Source organism: Felis catus, chromosome D4, assembly GCF_018350175.1.
Source record: "Felis catus isolate Fca126 chromosome D4, F.catus_Fca126_mat1.0, whole genome shotgun sequence".
NCBI classification, from domain to species: Eukaryota; Metazoa; Chordata; class Mammalia; order Carnivora; family Felidae; genus Felis; species Felis catus.
Window position 1 is genome coordinate 91,312,728 of NC_058380.1, and position 16,916 is coordinate 91,329,643.

A 16,916-nucleotide genomic window follows, 5' to 3' on the forward strand; every position below is an offset into this window, starting at 1 on the left:
CCTTTTGGCTCCTTGCAGGTACTAGGCTGGGCAGGACCCCAACCTACCTGTTTCAGTGCTTCCCAGGACCAGCCCCTCAGCATGATGCTCATGGTTTTGGGTTTTTTTGCAGAAGTTCCGCATAGGGCACAGCACTGGCACTTTGGGGCACAGGTGACCAGTTATGACAGCAGAGAGTCCTCTAGCGCATGTGATGCTTTGGGACGTGGGGCCGTGCCTGGGACGGGTCATGGCTCCCTTATCCTGGGAAAGCCTGGGTCAGAAAGAGCAAATGTGGAAACGTAGGCTTAGTAGCTGCAGGTCTCTGGGTAAGAACTTGTGGGGCTCTGGAGGTCTTGGTGGGTTCGTTGGATCTCCTTTATGAGCCCTGCCAGCTCTCATTTAAGTCCAGAAGTTTCCGAGAGGAGGTGGAGGCTGGCCATGAGCACTGGGAGTGACTTGGGTCTGCATGAGGTAGTAAGGAGTGGGGGGTCTGTGGTGAGCAGGGAGGGGCGGCTCTATGGTGGGGGTGGGGCGCAGCTCTGAGCTGTTGCTGCAGGCACAGGGGCCCCCATGACATCCCCGTGCCCTGAGATGTGAAGGTCGCAACATGGGGAGAAGTCCTAGGCTGCCCGGCTCAGCGGGGCACTCTTGCTATGTCCCAGGTCCAGTCCCGGGGGTGTCCAGGGGCTCACTCCTGGCTCACCCCTCCCACTGCCCAGGGGCGCTGCTCCCCATGCCTCGGTGGGCACCGAGGCAGGACCCCAGACCTGCCCCACAGGGGGCCTTCCTCCCCGAGGGGCCAGTCCCAGTGAGGAGGCTCATTGCCATTTGGGCCTCACCTGGACCGCCAGCCCTGCACCCTCAGAGGGGTGGGCCATGTGTTGGCGGCTGTCCTGCCCGGCCCTGGGCTCTTGTCTCGAGGCTGGTGAAGGGCGCTGAGAAACCAAGATGGCCACGCCAGGGACAATGTGGCTGGGGCTCCGCTCCTGTGGCGCAGGGCCATTCTCCGCAGGCTGAATGGGCGGCTGGGCTTGCAAGAATGCGGGAGGCAGAAGGCAGGCTAGTGTTTCGGTGTCTTCTGTTACACCCGAGCCTTTCAAAGAGTGTCTAGGGCCGGCTGAATGCGCCTCCCTCGCGCTCCAAGGCAGGAATCCCAACACAAAGGGGGCTCTTGTCCCGCACAGGCCCCTTCTGCGAAGAAAAGCCATTGTCCCCAAGCGGGGCCGCCCGGCAGGCGGTGCATGCTCCAGTGCCCACCGCCGCGCCCGGCGAAAGGGGCCGCATTCAGGCCTGTCCGCTCGGATTAGCAGGGACTCACGACTTAATGTGCACCGATATTTCATGTCGAGGGCGGCGGCTGGCTCCAGGCGGGATGAATGCCCGCTTTTGTCTACTGAGTTATTTTATTTACATTTTTTAAACAGCTTATCAAGGTAAAAAGATAGCTTTGCTTCAGGGGGAAGAAAAAAAAGCCCCTTGGCTCCAGGCCCGAGCTGAGCTGTGGAGGTGGGAGGCAGGCCCGTCCTGGGTCTGAGGCTGCCGAGTCTGGGCTTGGCTGCCTGGGCACCTGCCCGGCCTCCAGCCCCATGGAGTGGACAGCCGGGAGGAGGTGGGGGGTGGCCCATGCATGAACGCTCCTCCCACGGCGGCCACCCCGGCCCCTCTGGGTTTTCTGAGTTGTTTTCCCCAAAGGCAGCAGTCCCGGAGTCTGTCCGGCCAGAGGTTTCCACAGCCTCGCCCTGACTCAGCTGGCATCTCTCTTCTTAGAGGCCTCCATGCAGAGGCCAGGAAGGCCTGCGAGGCGCCAGGGGCCCGGTCCTCCGCAGTTTCCTTCCGTGGGGTCTCAGCCCCTCCCACCTTCCCTGTCACAGGTGCCTGTGTCAGCAGGTGATGTGCCTGCACTCTCTCATGTGACCAGGCCATGGGCGGCTTGGTGTGCTGTCCTCTCAGCGGAAGCTCAGACAGAAAAATGACCAGAGACGGATGCTAAGCCCACCTCATGGCAGTGAAAGAACTACACACGGCGCCCGCCCCGACCAAGCCCCAAGACAGAAGCCAGGCCCCGGGGGTCTTCCTGCTGTCAATCATCCCCGCCAGGTCACCGAGACCACACCCCCTGGCTGCCCCTTTCCTTGTCCTGTGCCACCCCACCCAGCCTCCAGGTGCAGAGGTGCAGGTGCAGAATGAGGGTGCCTCCCAAACTGTCCCTGGGGGGTGTCTGCGGCCGTCCATCCCTGGCACGCTGGCCATACCCTGCAGCTTCCACAGAGGCCACGTGGCTGAGAGAGGGCACCCTGGGTGCTAGGAGAGCTTGGGAGGAACCAGGGAGCAGAGAGGGGCCATGCTGAGCACTCTGAGCCCTGTGTGACAGTGTCATTGTGCGGCCAGGTGGGCTGTGCACCCGGCCACACGTGTTAGGCCTGAGCTGCCTGCCTAGGATGGGTGGGCTGGGCTCTGAGCACCGCCCCCCCCCCCAACCTCAGCCGGTGGGCATCACTGACCAGGACCCTGGTGGCAAGGCGGCAGGTGAGAGGGTTGGGGTTGGCACCGCAGGCTCCTCGGGGGGAGGGAGGCCCTGCCGGCAGAGCGGGGGCACCCTCAGGGCTCTAGGCTGCCCTGTAAGGCGAAGCTCCTGCTTCTGTGAAGGGCAGCGCCCAGCCTCCCGTGGCAGCCTGACCTGACACCCAGGCCACCGTTCCAGGCTACCCCCTTCCCAAGCCTGAGGCCTCACCCCAGGAGTCAGAGGGGTTGTTGGAGAGTGGGGGGCTCAGGATCCCCCCCAGACCCCAATGAGGGCTGGAGCCTAGAGACAGACGAAGTCTTGTCCCTAGAGGAGCAGGAGCCACAGATGATGGGGGCCGATAACCCAGGAGAGGTAGTGAGGGGAGAAGGAGGGCATCTCTGCCGCCCCCTGCCCCTCGCCTCGTGCTCCCCCCCCCCCCACCTCTCCCAGGGTCACTGGCTCATGGCCCGGTCTGGAGGATGGGAGGGTCTCAGGCCCCCAGGTATCCCTCCCCACAGCCCCTTCTCGGCCGCGGCGTGGCCTGACCAAGCGCAGGTCCAGGTGTCGACGGCGGAAGAAGCACCGCAGGTGGCAGTGTTCCGACCACCCCAGTTTGTGAGCTCGGTGCGCGGGGCCACCGGGATATGCACGCTAGCCTTCCCGGGTGGGGGCCTGGCGCTCCCTCAGTTCTCAGGGGGCCTCCCATCCAGAAAAGACAAGGTCCCCGTGGGCGGGAGGCACCTGCACCCCTCCCACCGCCCTGAGCCCCTCCCCAGGCCCTGCCCCCCCTCGAGTCCCTCCTCCAGCTCTGGCCCCTCCCCCTGCGCCCTCTGGGCCCCCTGCGCCCCTGCCCCCGCTCGGGGCCCCTCGGGGCCCTGGCGGCCGAGCTCCTGGACAGCAGCCAGGCTGTGGAGGCGCCGGGTCAGCGCTGCGCAGGGAAAGGCCCCTGGCCCTGCGCCCCCGCCCCGCGCGGTCCGCGGCCGGAGGCCGGAGCGAGCCTTTCCCAGGCCGCTATTTTGGTCCTTTGTGTGAGCCGCGTGGGGCGGGGCGCCCGGCTGCTCTGCCGGTTATTTTTGCTCATAATGGGAGCGCGATGTATGGAAATTATTAATAGCAGCCCGGTCAGCGCTACGTGCGGGCGCTCAGGGCCCCGGGCGTTCTCTATGCTGAGTCGCAGGAGGGTCCCTGCGGCCGGTCGGCCGCCCGCAGGCAGGGTTCTCAGCTGCGCCCACTACCCTCCCGTCCTCACCAGGAAGCGGTGGGTTCAGAGCCTCTCTTCTGTGGACCCAAGGGGGCAGCTCTGTGCTACCCCCAACACACTCAGGCCACACCACGGCCTACTCCGGCCTCTCGTCCTGGGACCAATCCGCCCTTTTGGACAGAGAGTCCTGCGCTCATTAGTCGTTTTGGATTGCACACACAGTATGCCTTGTGGAAAGCGCTCAGAGGCCCCTGCACTTCAGGGCCACAGGCCCCCAGGCCTCAGGGTGCACAGAGGCAGGGGTCACCAACCCTGGCCCCTGGCTGTGAGCACCGTGACTGGCCTGCCAGGCTCTTGCAGGTGGATGGCAACTGGTGGGAGGTACGGGGCATGTGAGAGCGGGTATGTGGAAGCAGAGCCTGGGGGTAGGTGACAAAACTTCTACTTCTTGTCTGCCCCCCCTCGTTCTCTATCCACTCATCAGCACCCTCTGGCCAGAGCCACTTGGGCCCAGCACCCACCCTGATGCCCTATCCAGCAGGCCATGCCCCAGCCTGGTAGGGCCCATGGGTCATTCCCACCTGCCCCACCTCTTGTGGAACCTGACTCAGCTGGGGGGGGGGGGGGCAGGGGTGTTTGTCTGCCAGGAGGCTTCTGGGTTCCAGGCCCCTTGGACCTGAACAGGCCTGTCCTGTGCCCCAGTGACAGAGGTGTAGAGGGTGGGAGCCCCCCCACCATGGCACTGCCCGTGCCCCACCAGGGCCCGTGTACTTTGTGGAACCTGCTCCATTTCTGATTGCCAGGCCGTCGTGCTGGGCTCCAGGCTGAAGTTGCAGCCAGCACTTGATGTTGAAAAGGTAAGTGTCTTTCTCACGTGAGTTTTGAGGGCCCCGACGTGGATGAAGCCCAGGTCTCCAGAAACATGGTCTGGAGGCGGAGGGTCTTGTACCACTGAGCCCTGGCCTCTGCTGTTCACAGGGTGGGGCTGGGGTGCTAGAGGGCAAGGGTCGCATGTGACCACCTGACCCTCCTCGGAGGGCCCAAGGGGCGTGCCCAGGAGGGCAGTCATTGGGCTCAGGTGTGGTATGCTCCGAAAGTGGTGGCCAGAGGGGCTCTCGGGAATGGAGCTCTCCGTGAGGACCACCCCATGGTTCCAGCCTGGCTGATGGGAGGGACCCCATCCAGTCTGGGCTCCAGGCAGCCTGACCTATGTGGTCACATGGAGAGGAAAGGAGGTGAGGTGGGGTCTAGTGTAGGGACCACTGGAAGGGGGCTTTGTTGAGGCCTGACTTTTGCGGTGGAAACGGCCCGAGTGTCCAAAGGGCCAGTGCCACCATCAGGGGCTGCCTCCAAGGTTCCCTGAGGGCTCAGCTTGGGGCTCTCATGGGCTCATGCACTCACGGGCACTAGGAGTAGGCATGCCATCTGTGCCAACGAGGAGGCATTTCTGGGCCATCGGGCTACTGCCCACGTTGGCCTCCCTCCTGCCCCCCGCCCCCAGTTCAGTGAAGACAGGAGAAACAGCTTCCCCAGGTTCCCCTTGCCTCTTGGGGCCTCCAGGCCTTTGTAATGGAGATGAAAGTGACCACAGAGCCCAGGCAGAGCCCCAGGGAGCTGTGGGGCCTGCATGTGTGGGGGCGAGATGCTCAAGCGCAGGGCATGGGCTGGGCTGCCTGCATCGTGCCCCAGGAGCCACTATGGGGGCACTCACACTCTTGGATGGGTTGGAGGTGAGTCTGGGGTCTCAGCTGGGGGTGGAGGTGCCAGGTGCCCACAGGGCTGTGGCCTGAGGACGTGCTTCCCCGCAGATGTGCACCCCACTGCTCCTCCAGGACAGAGTGAGCCTCGTGGAGCGTTATGTGGCCGGCTTCCCGGACCTCCAGAGGAGGCTGCTGGCCCTCCTGGACTCCTGGTGCCGGCCCGGCTTTGACATCGGAGTTGTTGCCAGGTGAGCCCTATGGGGGCCGAGGGTGGGGTGAGGGGGGCAAGCACAGGGGAAGGCCACACGCATGGCCCCCACAAGTCGCAGCCGGGTCGGCCAGCGAGGGGCCACGCCTGCCAGGGACCAGATGAGAGACGGTTACCACCCTTGAGCGAACAAAAACAATCCTCCGCATCAGGTGGATGACTTCTTACCTGGTTCCGGAAGTCATGCTGCTTATCCATTCACTCATTCCTTCATCCCTTCGCGGGATAAATCGCCAGGGACGGGTGTGGAGCCCATGTGGATAGCCCACGTGCCTGTATATGTGACGTGAGGGTGTCGCCTGGGTGTGGGGCACGGGGGTGGCATCTGGCGGGAGAACATCTTCTTGCCACACGTGTTGAGGGGGGCACGGGACAGCAGCTCCTGGAGGTCTGTGAAGGCTCCTTGAGCCACCCGCCCATCCGCAGGTAGTAGTGGCTTGATCCTGGCTCCACGAACTACTCAGCCCTGGGGCCCCCCGGCTGGAGATCCAGACCTTGGGCTCTGGGGCAGACCTCCCTGGACCTATGAGCAAGTCACTTCACTTTCTGGGTTTCTTTCCTTGTCCCTAAAACTGGACTGATTTTGCCTGTCTCAAGGGTTGTGTGACTTAAATGCTGGGAAGCAGGCAAACCCACACAGCCCCGGGCCGGGCTCGTCCAGCGCTGGCTCTCCTCCCTGTCATTACGGATTTGAAAAGTGACAGAGTGGCGCCCAGCTGGCCCAGTCAGTGAAGCATGCGACTCTTGATCCCGGGGCCATGAGTTTGAGCCCCACGTTCGGCGTGGAGATTACTAAAAAAAAAGTGGCTTGAACAATAAACAACGACTTTAAAAAAAGGGTGGGGGGACACAGAGCAAATAAGTGAACATACTGTGGGGCCAGAGTCCCATGTGGAATAGGAACATACACGGATGGACAGTGGGACAGTGAGGAAGACCCTGTGTGGCTGGATTTAGTTGAGGATATTGGTTTAAATCAATGATTTTTTAAAAATTTCCTGGGTCTTAAGACACCTGGGTGGCTCAGTCCAACTCTAGATCTCGGCTCAGGTTGTGATCTCACGGTTCATGACTTTGAGCCCCACATTGGGCTCTGTGCTGACAGCTTGGAGCCTGCTTAGGATTCTCTCCCTCCCTCCCTCCCTCCCTCCCTCCCCCCATTCTTCTTTCTCTCTTATAAATAAATAAATAAACAAACAAACTTAAAAAGAATAGTTTAGAAAAAATTTTCCTAGGGCCTAGAGAAAGGGAGGGAGAGAGAGACAGAGACAGAGAGGGAGAGGGAGAGAGAGAAAGAATAACAAGCAGGTTTGGCACCATCAGCACAGAGTCCGATGTGGGGCTTTAGCTCACGAACCGTGATCATGACGAGCTGAGATCAAGAGTCAGATGCTTAACCGACTGAGCCCCCAGGCGCCCCTATAAACGCTAGGTTTTAAAAAGTGCTTCTGGCTGATAAATACAAGCATTTATTATTGTGTCTCTGCCCCAAAATGAAGAAGACATTTTAAGAGAAGGAGAGGCAGCGACAGCAGGGGATCCAAGAACTGGTGGCAGGTGGTCAGGTAGAGCACTTAGGCTGGGAAGCTGACCTGTGGCCGCCAGGAGCATGTGGGGTCCAACGCAGAGCCCGAGGAGGGCCCTCAGCAGTCAGCCGGTCCTTGGGGACCCTGGGCCGAGGTGTCTGCAGAACACAGAACAGAACTCTTTGCAATCAAAAATTTAACAGCAAAGTGAAAAGCACAATAGAAGTTTGGAAGATAAATTTGAAGATGTCTTCGAAAAAGTACAAAACAGATAAACAGTATGAAAATCAGAGAGAAAAGGTTAAAAGAAAAAGTAGAGATCTTGTCAAGAAGGCCCGACATCCAAGGAACGGGAACCCCGGTCCCGAGGCGCCCGGCTTAGCGGGTCTGCGGGGCGGCCTGCATGGGTGAGACGCACACTGCAGACCCCAGGAAGAGCAGGGATCAGGCGGGATTCCAGGAGCATCGCCTGCCCGGACCCCAAGGTCTCGGCTCAGCCGAACCCTCAAGCCGGCACAGGGCAGAGCTCAGGGGCACACCAGCTCTAGCAACTTCTGCGGGTGTGTGCTGAGCTGTCAGCTGGGGGAGTGAGGAGGTGTGTACACCGAGTTGTGGGCACAGGGCGAGGCAGGCGGGGGGCCTGGGTCAGCAACCTCAGCAGACAGGTATTAACCCTGAAGAGAACAGGAGGGTGTGGCCTGGCCACTGACAGTGTTCGCTTGGTCATGATATGGCAGACACGGTATGATATGATATGGCAGACGACAGTGGTCGTCTGGTCATGATATGGCAGACACGGTGTCCTGACCCTACGTAAGGGCTTGGATACTGTGTGGGGAGGGAGGCTGGAGAGCCTTTTGTGGTGAGATGTGCAGACCAAACTCCTAAAACTGAATAACCAAGAGATCACGTACAAGTATGTCGCTTGTAAGCACAGAGACAAATACAAAACACGACAAAAGTGATGTGTGTCTGGTGTGCAGTGGGGCAGGGTGACAGGGTGACTGCTCTCTCCATAAACCTTGTAGAACTACCTGAGTTTTAAACTGTGCGTGTGTGACTTAGATGAAAACAAAAGTCTTAAAGCAGTGCCAGACAGGAGCCGTGTTTCTCTCCCTGCAGGCAGCACCCACAGGTGACCTCGAGGCTGGAGAGGCTGAGTCCCAGAGTGCTAAGTCGGCGGGTCCTGAGCCAGCTGGAGCGGCTGGGCCTGGACCCGGGTGAGTGCCGTCCCCACAACTTGTGCGCGCCCGGCGGATGCGGGGTTCAGGCTGACCAGGGTCCACCGACCTCCCCCCCACTTCCTGCCGCCTGCCCATCGCAGGCCCTGGACGCGAGCAGCAGCCTGAGGCCCGCAAGCCCCTTTGCCCGCCTGCGTAGACTCCTGGGAGGCGGGGCCTTGCTGCGCCCCGCCCCCTCCCTGCCCCCGCCCCTTCCGGTTCGTTCTTGTCTTTTCGTCCAATGATGGCTGACGGCCGTTCTAGCACACGTGAGGTGGTATCTCATCATAATTTGGAGTTTCATTTCCCTGATGATTAGTGGTACCTTGGACCATTTCATTCATTCAACACCTGTTTGGATGTCTTCTTTGGAAAACATCCATTCGGTTCCTCTGCTCGTTTTTAAATCTGGTTACTTGGGATTTTTGGCTATTGAATTGCATGGGTTCCTTGTATATTTTGAACGTTACCCTCTTGTCAGATGCGTGGTTTGCAAATATCTCCTTCCACTCTGTAGGTTGCCTCTTCATTCTGTCGACTGTTTCTTTGCTGTACAGAAGCTAATTTTTACTTTGACGTAAGGCCACTTGTTGGTGGCTTTTGGCTTTTTGGCCCTCTTTGTTCGTTGCCCTCCCCAGCCCACCAAACTAGAGTTTAAACCTTCTTGCTTCTTAAAATATTCCTCAAGTTTCAACATATATTAGTTCTATTATTGTCCAGCTTAAGATATTTTCTAATTTTTATTATAATTTTTTCTTTACCCATGGGCTAATTAGAAATGTATTTCTTCTTCTGTTTTTAATGTTTATTTACTTATTTTTTTAATTTTTTTTAATGTTTATGTATTTTGGAGACAGAGAGAGACAGAGCATGAACAGGGGAGGGGCAGAGAGAGAGGGAGACACAGAATCTGAAACAGGCTCCGGGTTCGGAGCTGTCAGCACGGACCCCGACGCGGGGCTCGAACTCACGGACCGCGAGATCGTGACCTGGCTGAAGTCGGACGCTTAACCGACCAAGCCACCCAGGCGTCCCTAATGTTTATTTATTTTTGAGAGAGAGAGAGCTAGTAGGGGAGGGACAGAGAGAGAAGGAGACAGAGGATGTGTCCTGACAGCAGAGAGCAGGATGCAAGGCTCGAATTCACTCATGGTGAGATCGTGACCTAAGCCAAAGTCAGACACATGACTGAGCCACCCAGGCGCCCCTAGAACTGTACTTCTTAATTTCAAAGCTATGTGGCACTTTTAGTTATCTTTCTAGTGTGGGCTCTTAATCTCATCATGATCAAAAATCATGCTTGGTATGATGTCAGTCCTTTGGGTTGAAATGTGTTGTTATGAAGAAATCTAATTTCTTTTCTCTGAAAGCAATCTCTCTCTCTCTCTCTCTCTCTCTCTCTCTCTCTCTCTCTCTGTCTCCTCTGTCTTTGATGTTCTGCAGTCTCACTGTGAAGAGAGTGGTTATAGATCTCTTTGTATTTATCTGGCTTGGTTTTTGTTGGGCTTTTTAAATCTGTGGATTGCTGTCTTTACTTGGTTCTGGAAAATTGTAAGCCACCATGTCCTCAGATGTTGCTGTTGGTTCTCTGGCCCCGTGTGTGATCTTGTCACCCTGCCTTCCCTGCGGTGTTACTGTCCTGTGTCTCGCTCATGATGAGCTTGGGCAACTCCTGCTCTTTTGCGCATCACTAATTTTCTCCTCTGTGTCTAAAAAACTACAAAACACTGCATTTTGATCGTTGTACCTGTGGCTCCAGAAGTCATACTTTGGTTCTTTTCCAGATCTGCTCTTTTGCTTTGTGTGGTTTCTTCGTACTTGAACGTATTTCCAGTTTTGTCTTTTTTCCCTTCGAATGTCTTGCTCACAGGTGTCTTATGGTCTGTGTCCAAGTTTCAGCCCCATCTCTGGTCAGCATCTGGTTTCTGTCTCAGTCACCTGCAGGCTTCTCTGTCCTCACACCCTTGAGAAATTGTGCAGATCCCCTGACCCTGGACAAAGGTGCCTCCGGAAGGCAGTATTGCCTCCAGAAAGGAGGGCGATACTGGGGGCTTTTGCAGACAGAAACACATCACCAAGTGGTTTTGATGTGTGATTGTCCACGGCCCCCCAGGTGGCTCTAGGTAAAGAGATGGGGGGACCAAGAAGTGGTTGCCTGGAGGCTGGTGGTGCGGTCAGTCTGGGTCAGTTAGGGACAAGGAGCTGCTGGCTGTGCTGACGGTAGCTGGGGGGGGCCTCTGCCCGAAGCAGCCGAGGCAGGTCTAGGAGGACCGGCCGGCTGCTGGGACCCCTGGGGCGCCAGGGGACACAGCCCTAGGAAGGAGCCACCCTCAGGCTGCAGAAGAAGACCAAAAGAAGGGCTGTAGGTGCAGAAGCTCCAAGGAGGGTCCCGACAGCACAGACCCCTGGGGGTGCTGGGGTCTGAGAGACCGGGAGGTCTGGGGTGCAGTTGCAGGACTGGAGCGCTAAGGAGTGGACCCCCTATGGGGATCCCCGTCCCTGGCAGGGGGGCCTCTGAGGTCACTGCATGCCTGTCCTGGGCGCTGTGTCGGGGAGCCCTGCCGGCGTCCCTCAGGGTGCACACGGGGTGAGGGACACGGGCCCGAGAGGCTCTCAGCACGGAATCACTCACAGGGTCGATGCTGGCTGCTGTGGGGGGCTGCGCCTGCCGCCTCGGCAGAGGCTCTCCCCACCCGGGACTCAGGCCCGTGTGGGGCAGGGTGGGGGTGGGGCGTGAGGCCCACAAGGCCGGGGTGGTGGGCAGGCTGTGTGGGAGACCACAGCTGGGTCTGAGGTGCAGGCCTTCCCCCCCCCCCCCCCCGCAGCAGCCCTGCCATGACATTCACTGACCCACAGGGCCCACACTTCCGGGTCGGGTTGTGGCCACAGTGGGCCCAGGGCTTGGGGCCAGAGGGGTCTTTGGGGTCTTGGACCAGCCTTAGGCTGGCGCCTCCCGCAGTTCAGGATGTGCCCCCCTTGGAGGTCCATCCCCCCCCCACAGGTCTCAGCTGAGTGTGGCACTGGAACAGGTTAGGTGCCTAGGCACCCCTACATAGTGGGGACTCCCCCCTGACTATGTGCCGAGTCACATAGTCACACACAGTGGGGGGCCGCTGGACAAGAGGGCCGGGTAGACAAGCCGGTGCTTTCCGTGGGCGCCTCGCTCGTTGGCCTGCTGGGGGCAGGAAGGACAGACCCCCTCCGGGTCTCCTGTTCCGCATGACCACCCGCTGCCAGGCCCCATCTGCTGCTTCCCCAGCGGGGTCTGTCTTAGCCAGGAGGCCTCAGGGTCACAGCTGCGGTCATGGTCCCTTTGCCCCTCTGCAGTCCATCCGCGTGTCCACCGTCACAGCTGTGGCCTCCACAGGACCGACCCCATGTCCTCCGTGGGCTGACGTTAGACGCAGAAGGAGGGTCGGGGACTTCTGTTTGCCTCTCCAGCCTGAGCTCCCCACTAGCCCACCCCTCCCCAGGCCTGGGTCCCAGGTGGAGCCCCCCAAGGTGTCCTTGCGCGGATGAACCAGCAGGCTGCAGTGTGCGTCGTATTTGGGTTTTGTGGTATCTGCAGGTGCCCAGGGGTGTGGCAGGCGGTTGGGCCTGGCTCAGCTGTGCCCGCCCCTTTAAGGGTTTGTGCTGCGTCTGGACCAGCCAGTCAGGCCAGGCTGCACCGGAATCTATCTGTGGACACGATACCGTATCCACAAGGCTTTTGGACAAAGTTTCCCACCGGCAAAATGATGCTTCGAATTGTGTAAATGTCGGAAAAGCCAGTCTCTGTCTGCAGATGCCTCTGCAAGGACACATGGTTACTTTGTGTCCTGACAGAGCCTGGAGAAATTCACTTCTTTCCTTCTTTCCTTGAGTAGCTCACTCATTCGTCCCCCCCCCCCCCTTCCTCAGGCCTTGTCCACCTCACTTTGCAGTGTTGTCCCAGGTTCCTTAGCAGCCTCCTGGGGTCTGGAACCCTCACAGCCTGGGCAGGAAGGAGGAGGGGGTGCCCCGTCACCTGTCTGAGGAGTCGCTGGCCCTCCCTTGCAGGCCCCAACCTCTGGGCAGCACTGACCTCCGCTGTGGTTGGACAGCGACCCTGTAACAGGGCGCTCCCCAGTGCTGGGAGTGGGGTGCTGCGGGCGCAGCCACACTTCCGGAGGGTGCAGGGCCCTGAGAAGCCCAGGCCGCCACTGGGAGGGGCAGGGTTCTGTGGTCAACATCCCCTGCGCACTGCCAGGCTTCAAGGACAGCTGGCCCCAAGAGGGAGGACCAGCATCAGAGGGCGGGGCGGGTGGATGGGTGTGTGGGAGGGGGCCCTTCCTGGGCCCCCGCGGGCTCTGAACAGAATGTGGAAGTAAGGCCAACAAGTAAGCATCAGTTTGTAAACAGGTGAGCAAGATGGCCCCTTCCTCACATTCTGGTGGGAGAAGGACAGGAAGGACAAGAAGCCTGGAGAGATGGGGCTCCTGTCCCTCAGAGCCCCTGATGCAGAGGGTCTGGGAGACCCCAAACGAGGCTCAAGGCTGGGAGGGCACCTGTGGGGACAGTGAAGGGTGGAGGGGAGTGGGCAGAAGCCCCCTACACACTGGTCCCCGGCCCCTGCCCTGCCCTGAGCTCTGTGCTTTTTCAACAGCTCTGTGTCCCAACGCTGCCACTCAGCAGCGCCTGGCCGCCCTGCGCTACCTGTGCTATAAGCGGTTTGTGGAGGTGCGTGTGCCCTGGTTAGCGCCCTGAGCCTGGGCCCGTGACGGGGGGGGGGGGGGGGGGGAGCTCTCCCTCCCCAGCTTCTAGAGCTGCAACTAGAAAAGGTTATCTTGATGCTTACTTTTATAGAGAAGTATGTCTCAGGAGAACTGGGTGGACCACGTGCAGGTGAGTCCAAGGGCCCTGGAAGCCTCTGGAAGGCTCTGGAAGGCTCTGGAAGCCCCTGGAAGCCCTGTGCAGGGTGGGCATTCACTGGAGACCTGGGCAAGGACGAGAGGGGCACGTGACCCTGAGAGGCTATGTGCACACGTATGGACTAGGCATTTGGTGTGTAGGCCCACACACCGGGTCAGCTCTTCCGATGTCCAGGCAGGGCCGGAAGCAGATGGTGCAGGGACGGGGCTTCTCCCCGCCCAGCACAGACCCCACACCTTGATGAGAAACCAGACACAGGGACTCACGTCTGCCCACCCCTGCCAGAAGGTGGGGTGCCAGAGGCAGCTGCTGAGGGGGACCCCGCCAGGTGAGGCAGGGCCAGAGCGGCTGGGGGTCCTGGAGCCCCTTTTAGCTGGTGGAGCATGGAGCTGCCAGGCAATGGAGGAGGTCAGGTTTGCTGGAGATTCCACTTGTGCACCGAGAGAATATTCTAGACCATCCTTGAGTGCTGTGCTTGCACACAGCTCTGTGCCCCTGAGGCCTTGTGAGGAATGAGCCCCCAGCTGCCCAATGGGGTGATACAAGGGCCACTCCTGGCCCAGGGGGCTACAGAGCCCGCCAGGACAGCAGCCTAGACAGGACCATGTAGTGGCCTGGGTCCTTCAGGCCCGAGCTGGAAGTGTGGGTCATCATGGGCACAGCGCTGTCCCCAGCCCTGGGCGAAGCAGCCTTGGAAGAAGGTAGGGGGTGTGGGGTCCCAGATGCAGCACAGGAGCAACGCACCAGTTAGCGGGGTGGGGGGGGGCCCTCCTTCCTTGATGAATGGTCTAGTATCTGGTGTTCTGAGTGGCATCCAGTGGGGGGCAGCGCTGAGCCACCCCTGCAGTGATGGGTGTGTGGGGTGGGCGGTGAGTCACCAGAGAGGAACGTGGACCCCCGGGAAGGCCCGGAAGGCTGGTCCCCCCTGGGTGCCAAGGCCGAGGCAGCCGGAAGGGCAGCGGACATCCTGAAGAATGTGGAGGGGTTTCCACATATTGTCGTCCACGTGGGAACCCGCGGCCTGCGGGAAGCGGATGGCCTGAGGCTGCTGGGGGGACAGAGTTGTCTGGGAGGGGCCCTGCCTGTCCGCCGGCAGAGGCTCCTTGGGGAGCACAGAGGCCTCAGGGGCTAGAGATCCGGAGAGTGAGAGGCTCAGACTCTGGGGAGGGTGGGGTGCCTGGGCCTTGCCCTGGGTGCCCCGAGGCTGAGCGGACTTGGGTGGGCTGCCCGTGGGCTACATGAGTCCTGTGCTCCTGTGCTGGGCGCTGGTGTGGGAGAGGCCGCCTCGGGAGGCCCCGGAGCATCATTACCCCTCTGAGGGCCACCCGTCCGTGTCCACTGTCTGGACCATGGATTCAGGGGTGTCCCGTGGCCCTGAGCATGTTGGCCAGCCCAAGGGTGGATGCAAGGATGCCCGAGGGGCAGACTTGGACAGCCGCAGGGTCAGGAGCAGAACCCACCAGGCAAGGGTGGAGACAATGTTCTAGAAAGACGGTACCGGTGTCAGGTTGGGGGAGCAGGACCGGTGAGGAGGTGCTGGTGATAGCAGCAGGGTGGGACCGGGCATTGGAGATGAGGAGACGGACACAGGGAGCCAGGCCGGGCTGCGGACACAGGACGGTGACCCTCCAGCCTGACCGTGTGGAAGGTCCTCGACAGCTCCCTCAGCACAGAGCCTTGGGGTCTGCGGGGGCAGGTCTGGGCCTGGTGCGGGACTGTCTGCACCCCCTCGGGGCAGAGCCGGGCAGCACAGCCCATCCCATCTGTCCCCAGGGCCTGGTGGGCCGGGAAGAGTGGCCCCAAGAGACGGTAGTGCAGCTGCTGGCCTCCCCCGGCAACGAGGCCGTGGCCGCGCAGTGCGCCCTGGGCCTCTCAGTGCCCGAGGAGCAGCTGCCAGCCACAGTGGCTGCCGAGCTCCGACGGCTCGAACTCCAGGAGAGGTGAGCACCTCCAGGCTCGGGAGGCTGGTGAGCGGAGCACGCCCTGGGGCCCCCACCCCTTGGGAAGTGATCCCACGACTCACATATGCCAGCACTTTGGGAGTGAGACCAGAAAAGCAAGGAGGGGGCACGTGCCCCTGTTCCCAGAACGCAGACACGCACAGAGCAGATGAGCCAGGAGCCCGCACCCCTCCGCACCGGCCTCAGACCCTGGGGCCGGAGCCCACAACCAGGCCCCACACCCCCAAGGGCCTGAGGAAGCGGCAGTCTGGTGGCTGGGGGGGGGGGGACAGAGGCAGGTGGGCAAGGCGGAGAGAGCAGCTGTGTGGGAGGAGGGGCACAGGCGGGCACACCGCAAAGACCCCCCAGACGCCAGCGGCCCTCGTAGCTCCCCTTCCTCTCTGAGGTCTACTCTGGGCCCGGCCAGGCCAGGAGGTGCTGGAGTGTGGTGGGGTGCGGCCCCAGGGGCCCAGAGCGGGGGGTGGGTGCCACTGCTCCGCCTCTTCCAGGGTGGCCGGGGCGCCTTTGGAGGACAGGAAGGGTGATTACTACCAGCTGCCCATCGCCAGGGAGGACATCCACTTCCTGGCCTCTTGGGAGGACTTGGCCAGGCATGAGGAGGCGTTGCTGCAGGTGGGTGGCCAGCTCTGGGGCTCTGTCCACACCATGGACCCCCAGGCTTGGCTGTCCTTCCCACCCACCCCAGACACCCCTGCAGAGCAGGGCACCCATACCAGCCCATTTGGAAGACCCTGGGCCCAAAACACAAGCATGAGACACTGGCCCCTCACCTGCAGCAGCTCCAGACCTGTCCTGTGGCCGGGCCCTCGGCCTGGTTGCCGGGTTCCTTTGACCCCTTCTGTGTGGAATGGCGGGCAAGCCAGGGCCAGGCGCGGCCCCGGTCATGTGGGAGCTCCCAGGGCTGGTCAGCCCTCCCAACAGAGGCTGCCTTACCTGGACCTCACACTCAGGGGGGGGCCGGCTAGCTGCACCCTCCCAGCCCTCAGCCACAGCCCTGCAGCCCCAGCGGGCCTCACCTGCTCATAGCAGCCCCTCTCCGCAGCCCGGCCAGGTGGTCGGGGTAGACGTGGAGTGGAGACCCTCGTTTGGCACGGGGGGCCGGCCCCAGGCATCAGTCATGCAGTTGGCAGTGGAGGGCCGCGTGTTCCTGATGGACCTGCCTGTGCTCTCGCGGCCAGCGGGAGGGCAGGTGTCGAAGGCCTTCTCCAGGCTGGTGTCCCGGCTGCTCTCGGACCCCTCCGTCACGAAACTGGGTGAGCAAAGCCCCTGCCCACCGAGGGGGAGGGTGCTGGGGCAAGGCCCCGGCCCCTTCCTCGGGTGCCTGTCACGCCGACGGCCCTCCTTGCAGGTTATGGGCTGGCGGGGGACCTTCGGAGCCTGGGTGCTTCCTGCCCGGCCCTGGCGCACGTGGAGAAGCAGCTGCGGGGCGGCCTGGACCTGCTGCGGGTGCACAGGCAGGTCCGCTCGAGGGGGGCAGGGGGGCCCTCCTTTCTCTGCTGAGCCGCCTGCACAGCCATGCCCTGCGCCAGCTGGGGGTCTTCACCATGGGCTGGCGGGTGTCTGTGTGCCAGGATGAGCTCATGACCTCAGAGCACCTTTGTGTTGGCCACAGGTCACCAGGCCCTGCCGAGGAGGGAGAGTCACCACGTGTCCCCACACTTTCCC

General features: G+C 61.1%; 1 protein-coding gene across 9 annotated transcripts in view; it reads left to right on the top strand.

The window, feature by feature from the left end:
• The window catches only part of EXD3 (exonuclease 3'-5' domain containing 3), a 78,690-nt gene that overhangs the window by 33,382 nt on the left and 28,392 nt on the right, over window positions 1–16,916 (top strand). For 7 of the 9 annotated variants that reach the window (XM_023243120.2, XM_023243121.2, XM_045043853.1 and 4 more), the window contains 9 exons: window positions 4,490–4,543; window positions 5,495–5,634; window positions 8,303–8,400; window positions 13,025–13,098; window positions 13,225–13,263; window positions 15,064–15,230; window positions 15,740–15,863; window positions 16,294–16,504; window positions 16,600–16,709. In XM_023243120.2, coding sequence (XP_023098888.2) covers window positions 4,490–4,543; window positions 5,495–5,634; window positions 8,303–8,400; window positions 13,025–13,098; window positions 13,225–13,263; window positions 15,064–15,230; window positions 15,740–15,863; window positions 16,294–16,504; window positions 16,600–16,709 — 1,017 coding nt within the window. Of the gene's footprint in view, window positions 1–1,853; window positions 4,244–4,489; window positions 4,544–5,494; window positions 5,635–8,302; window positions 8,401–13,024; window positions 13,099–13,224; window positions 13,264–15,063; window positions 15,231–15,739; window positions 15,864–16,293; window positions 16,505–16,599; window positions 16,710–16,916 lie in introns of those variants that run through there. The other 2 variants (XM_023243124.2, XM_023243123.2) reach the window with 2 other exon arrangements.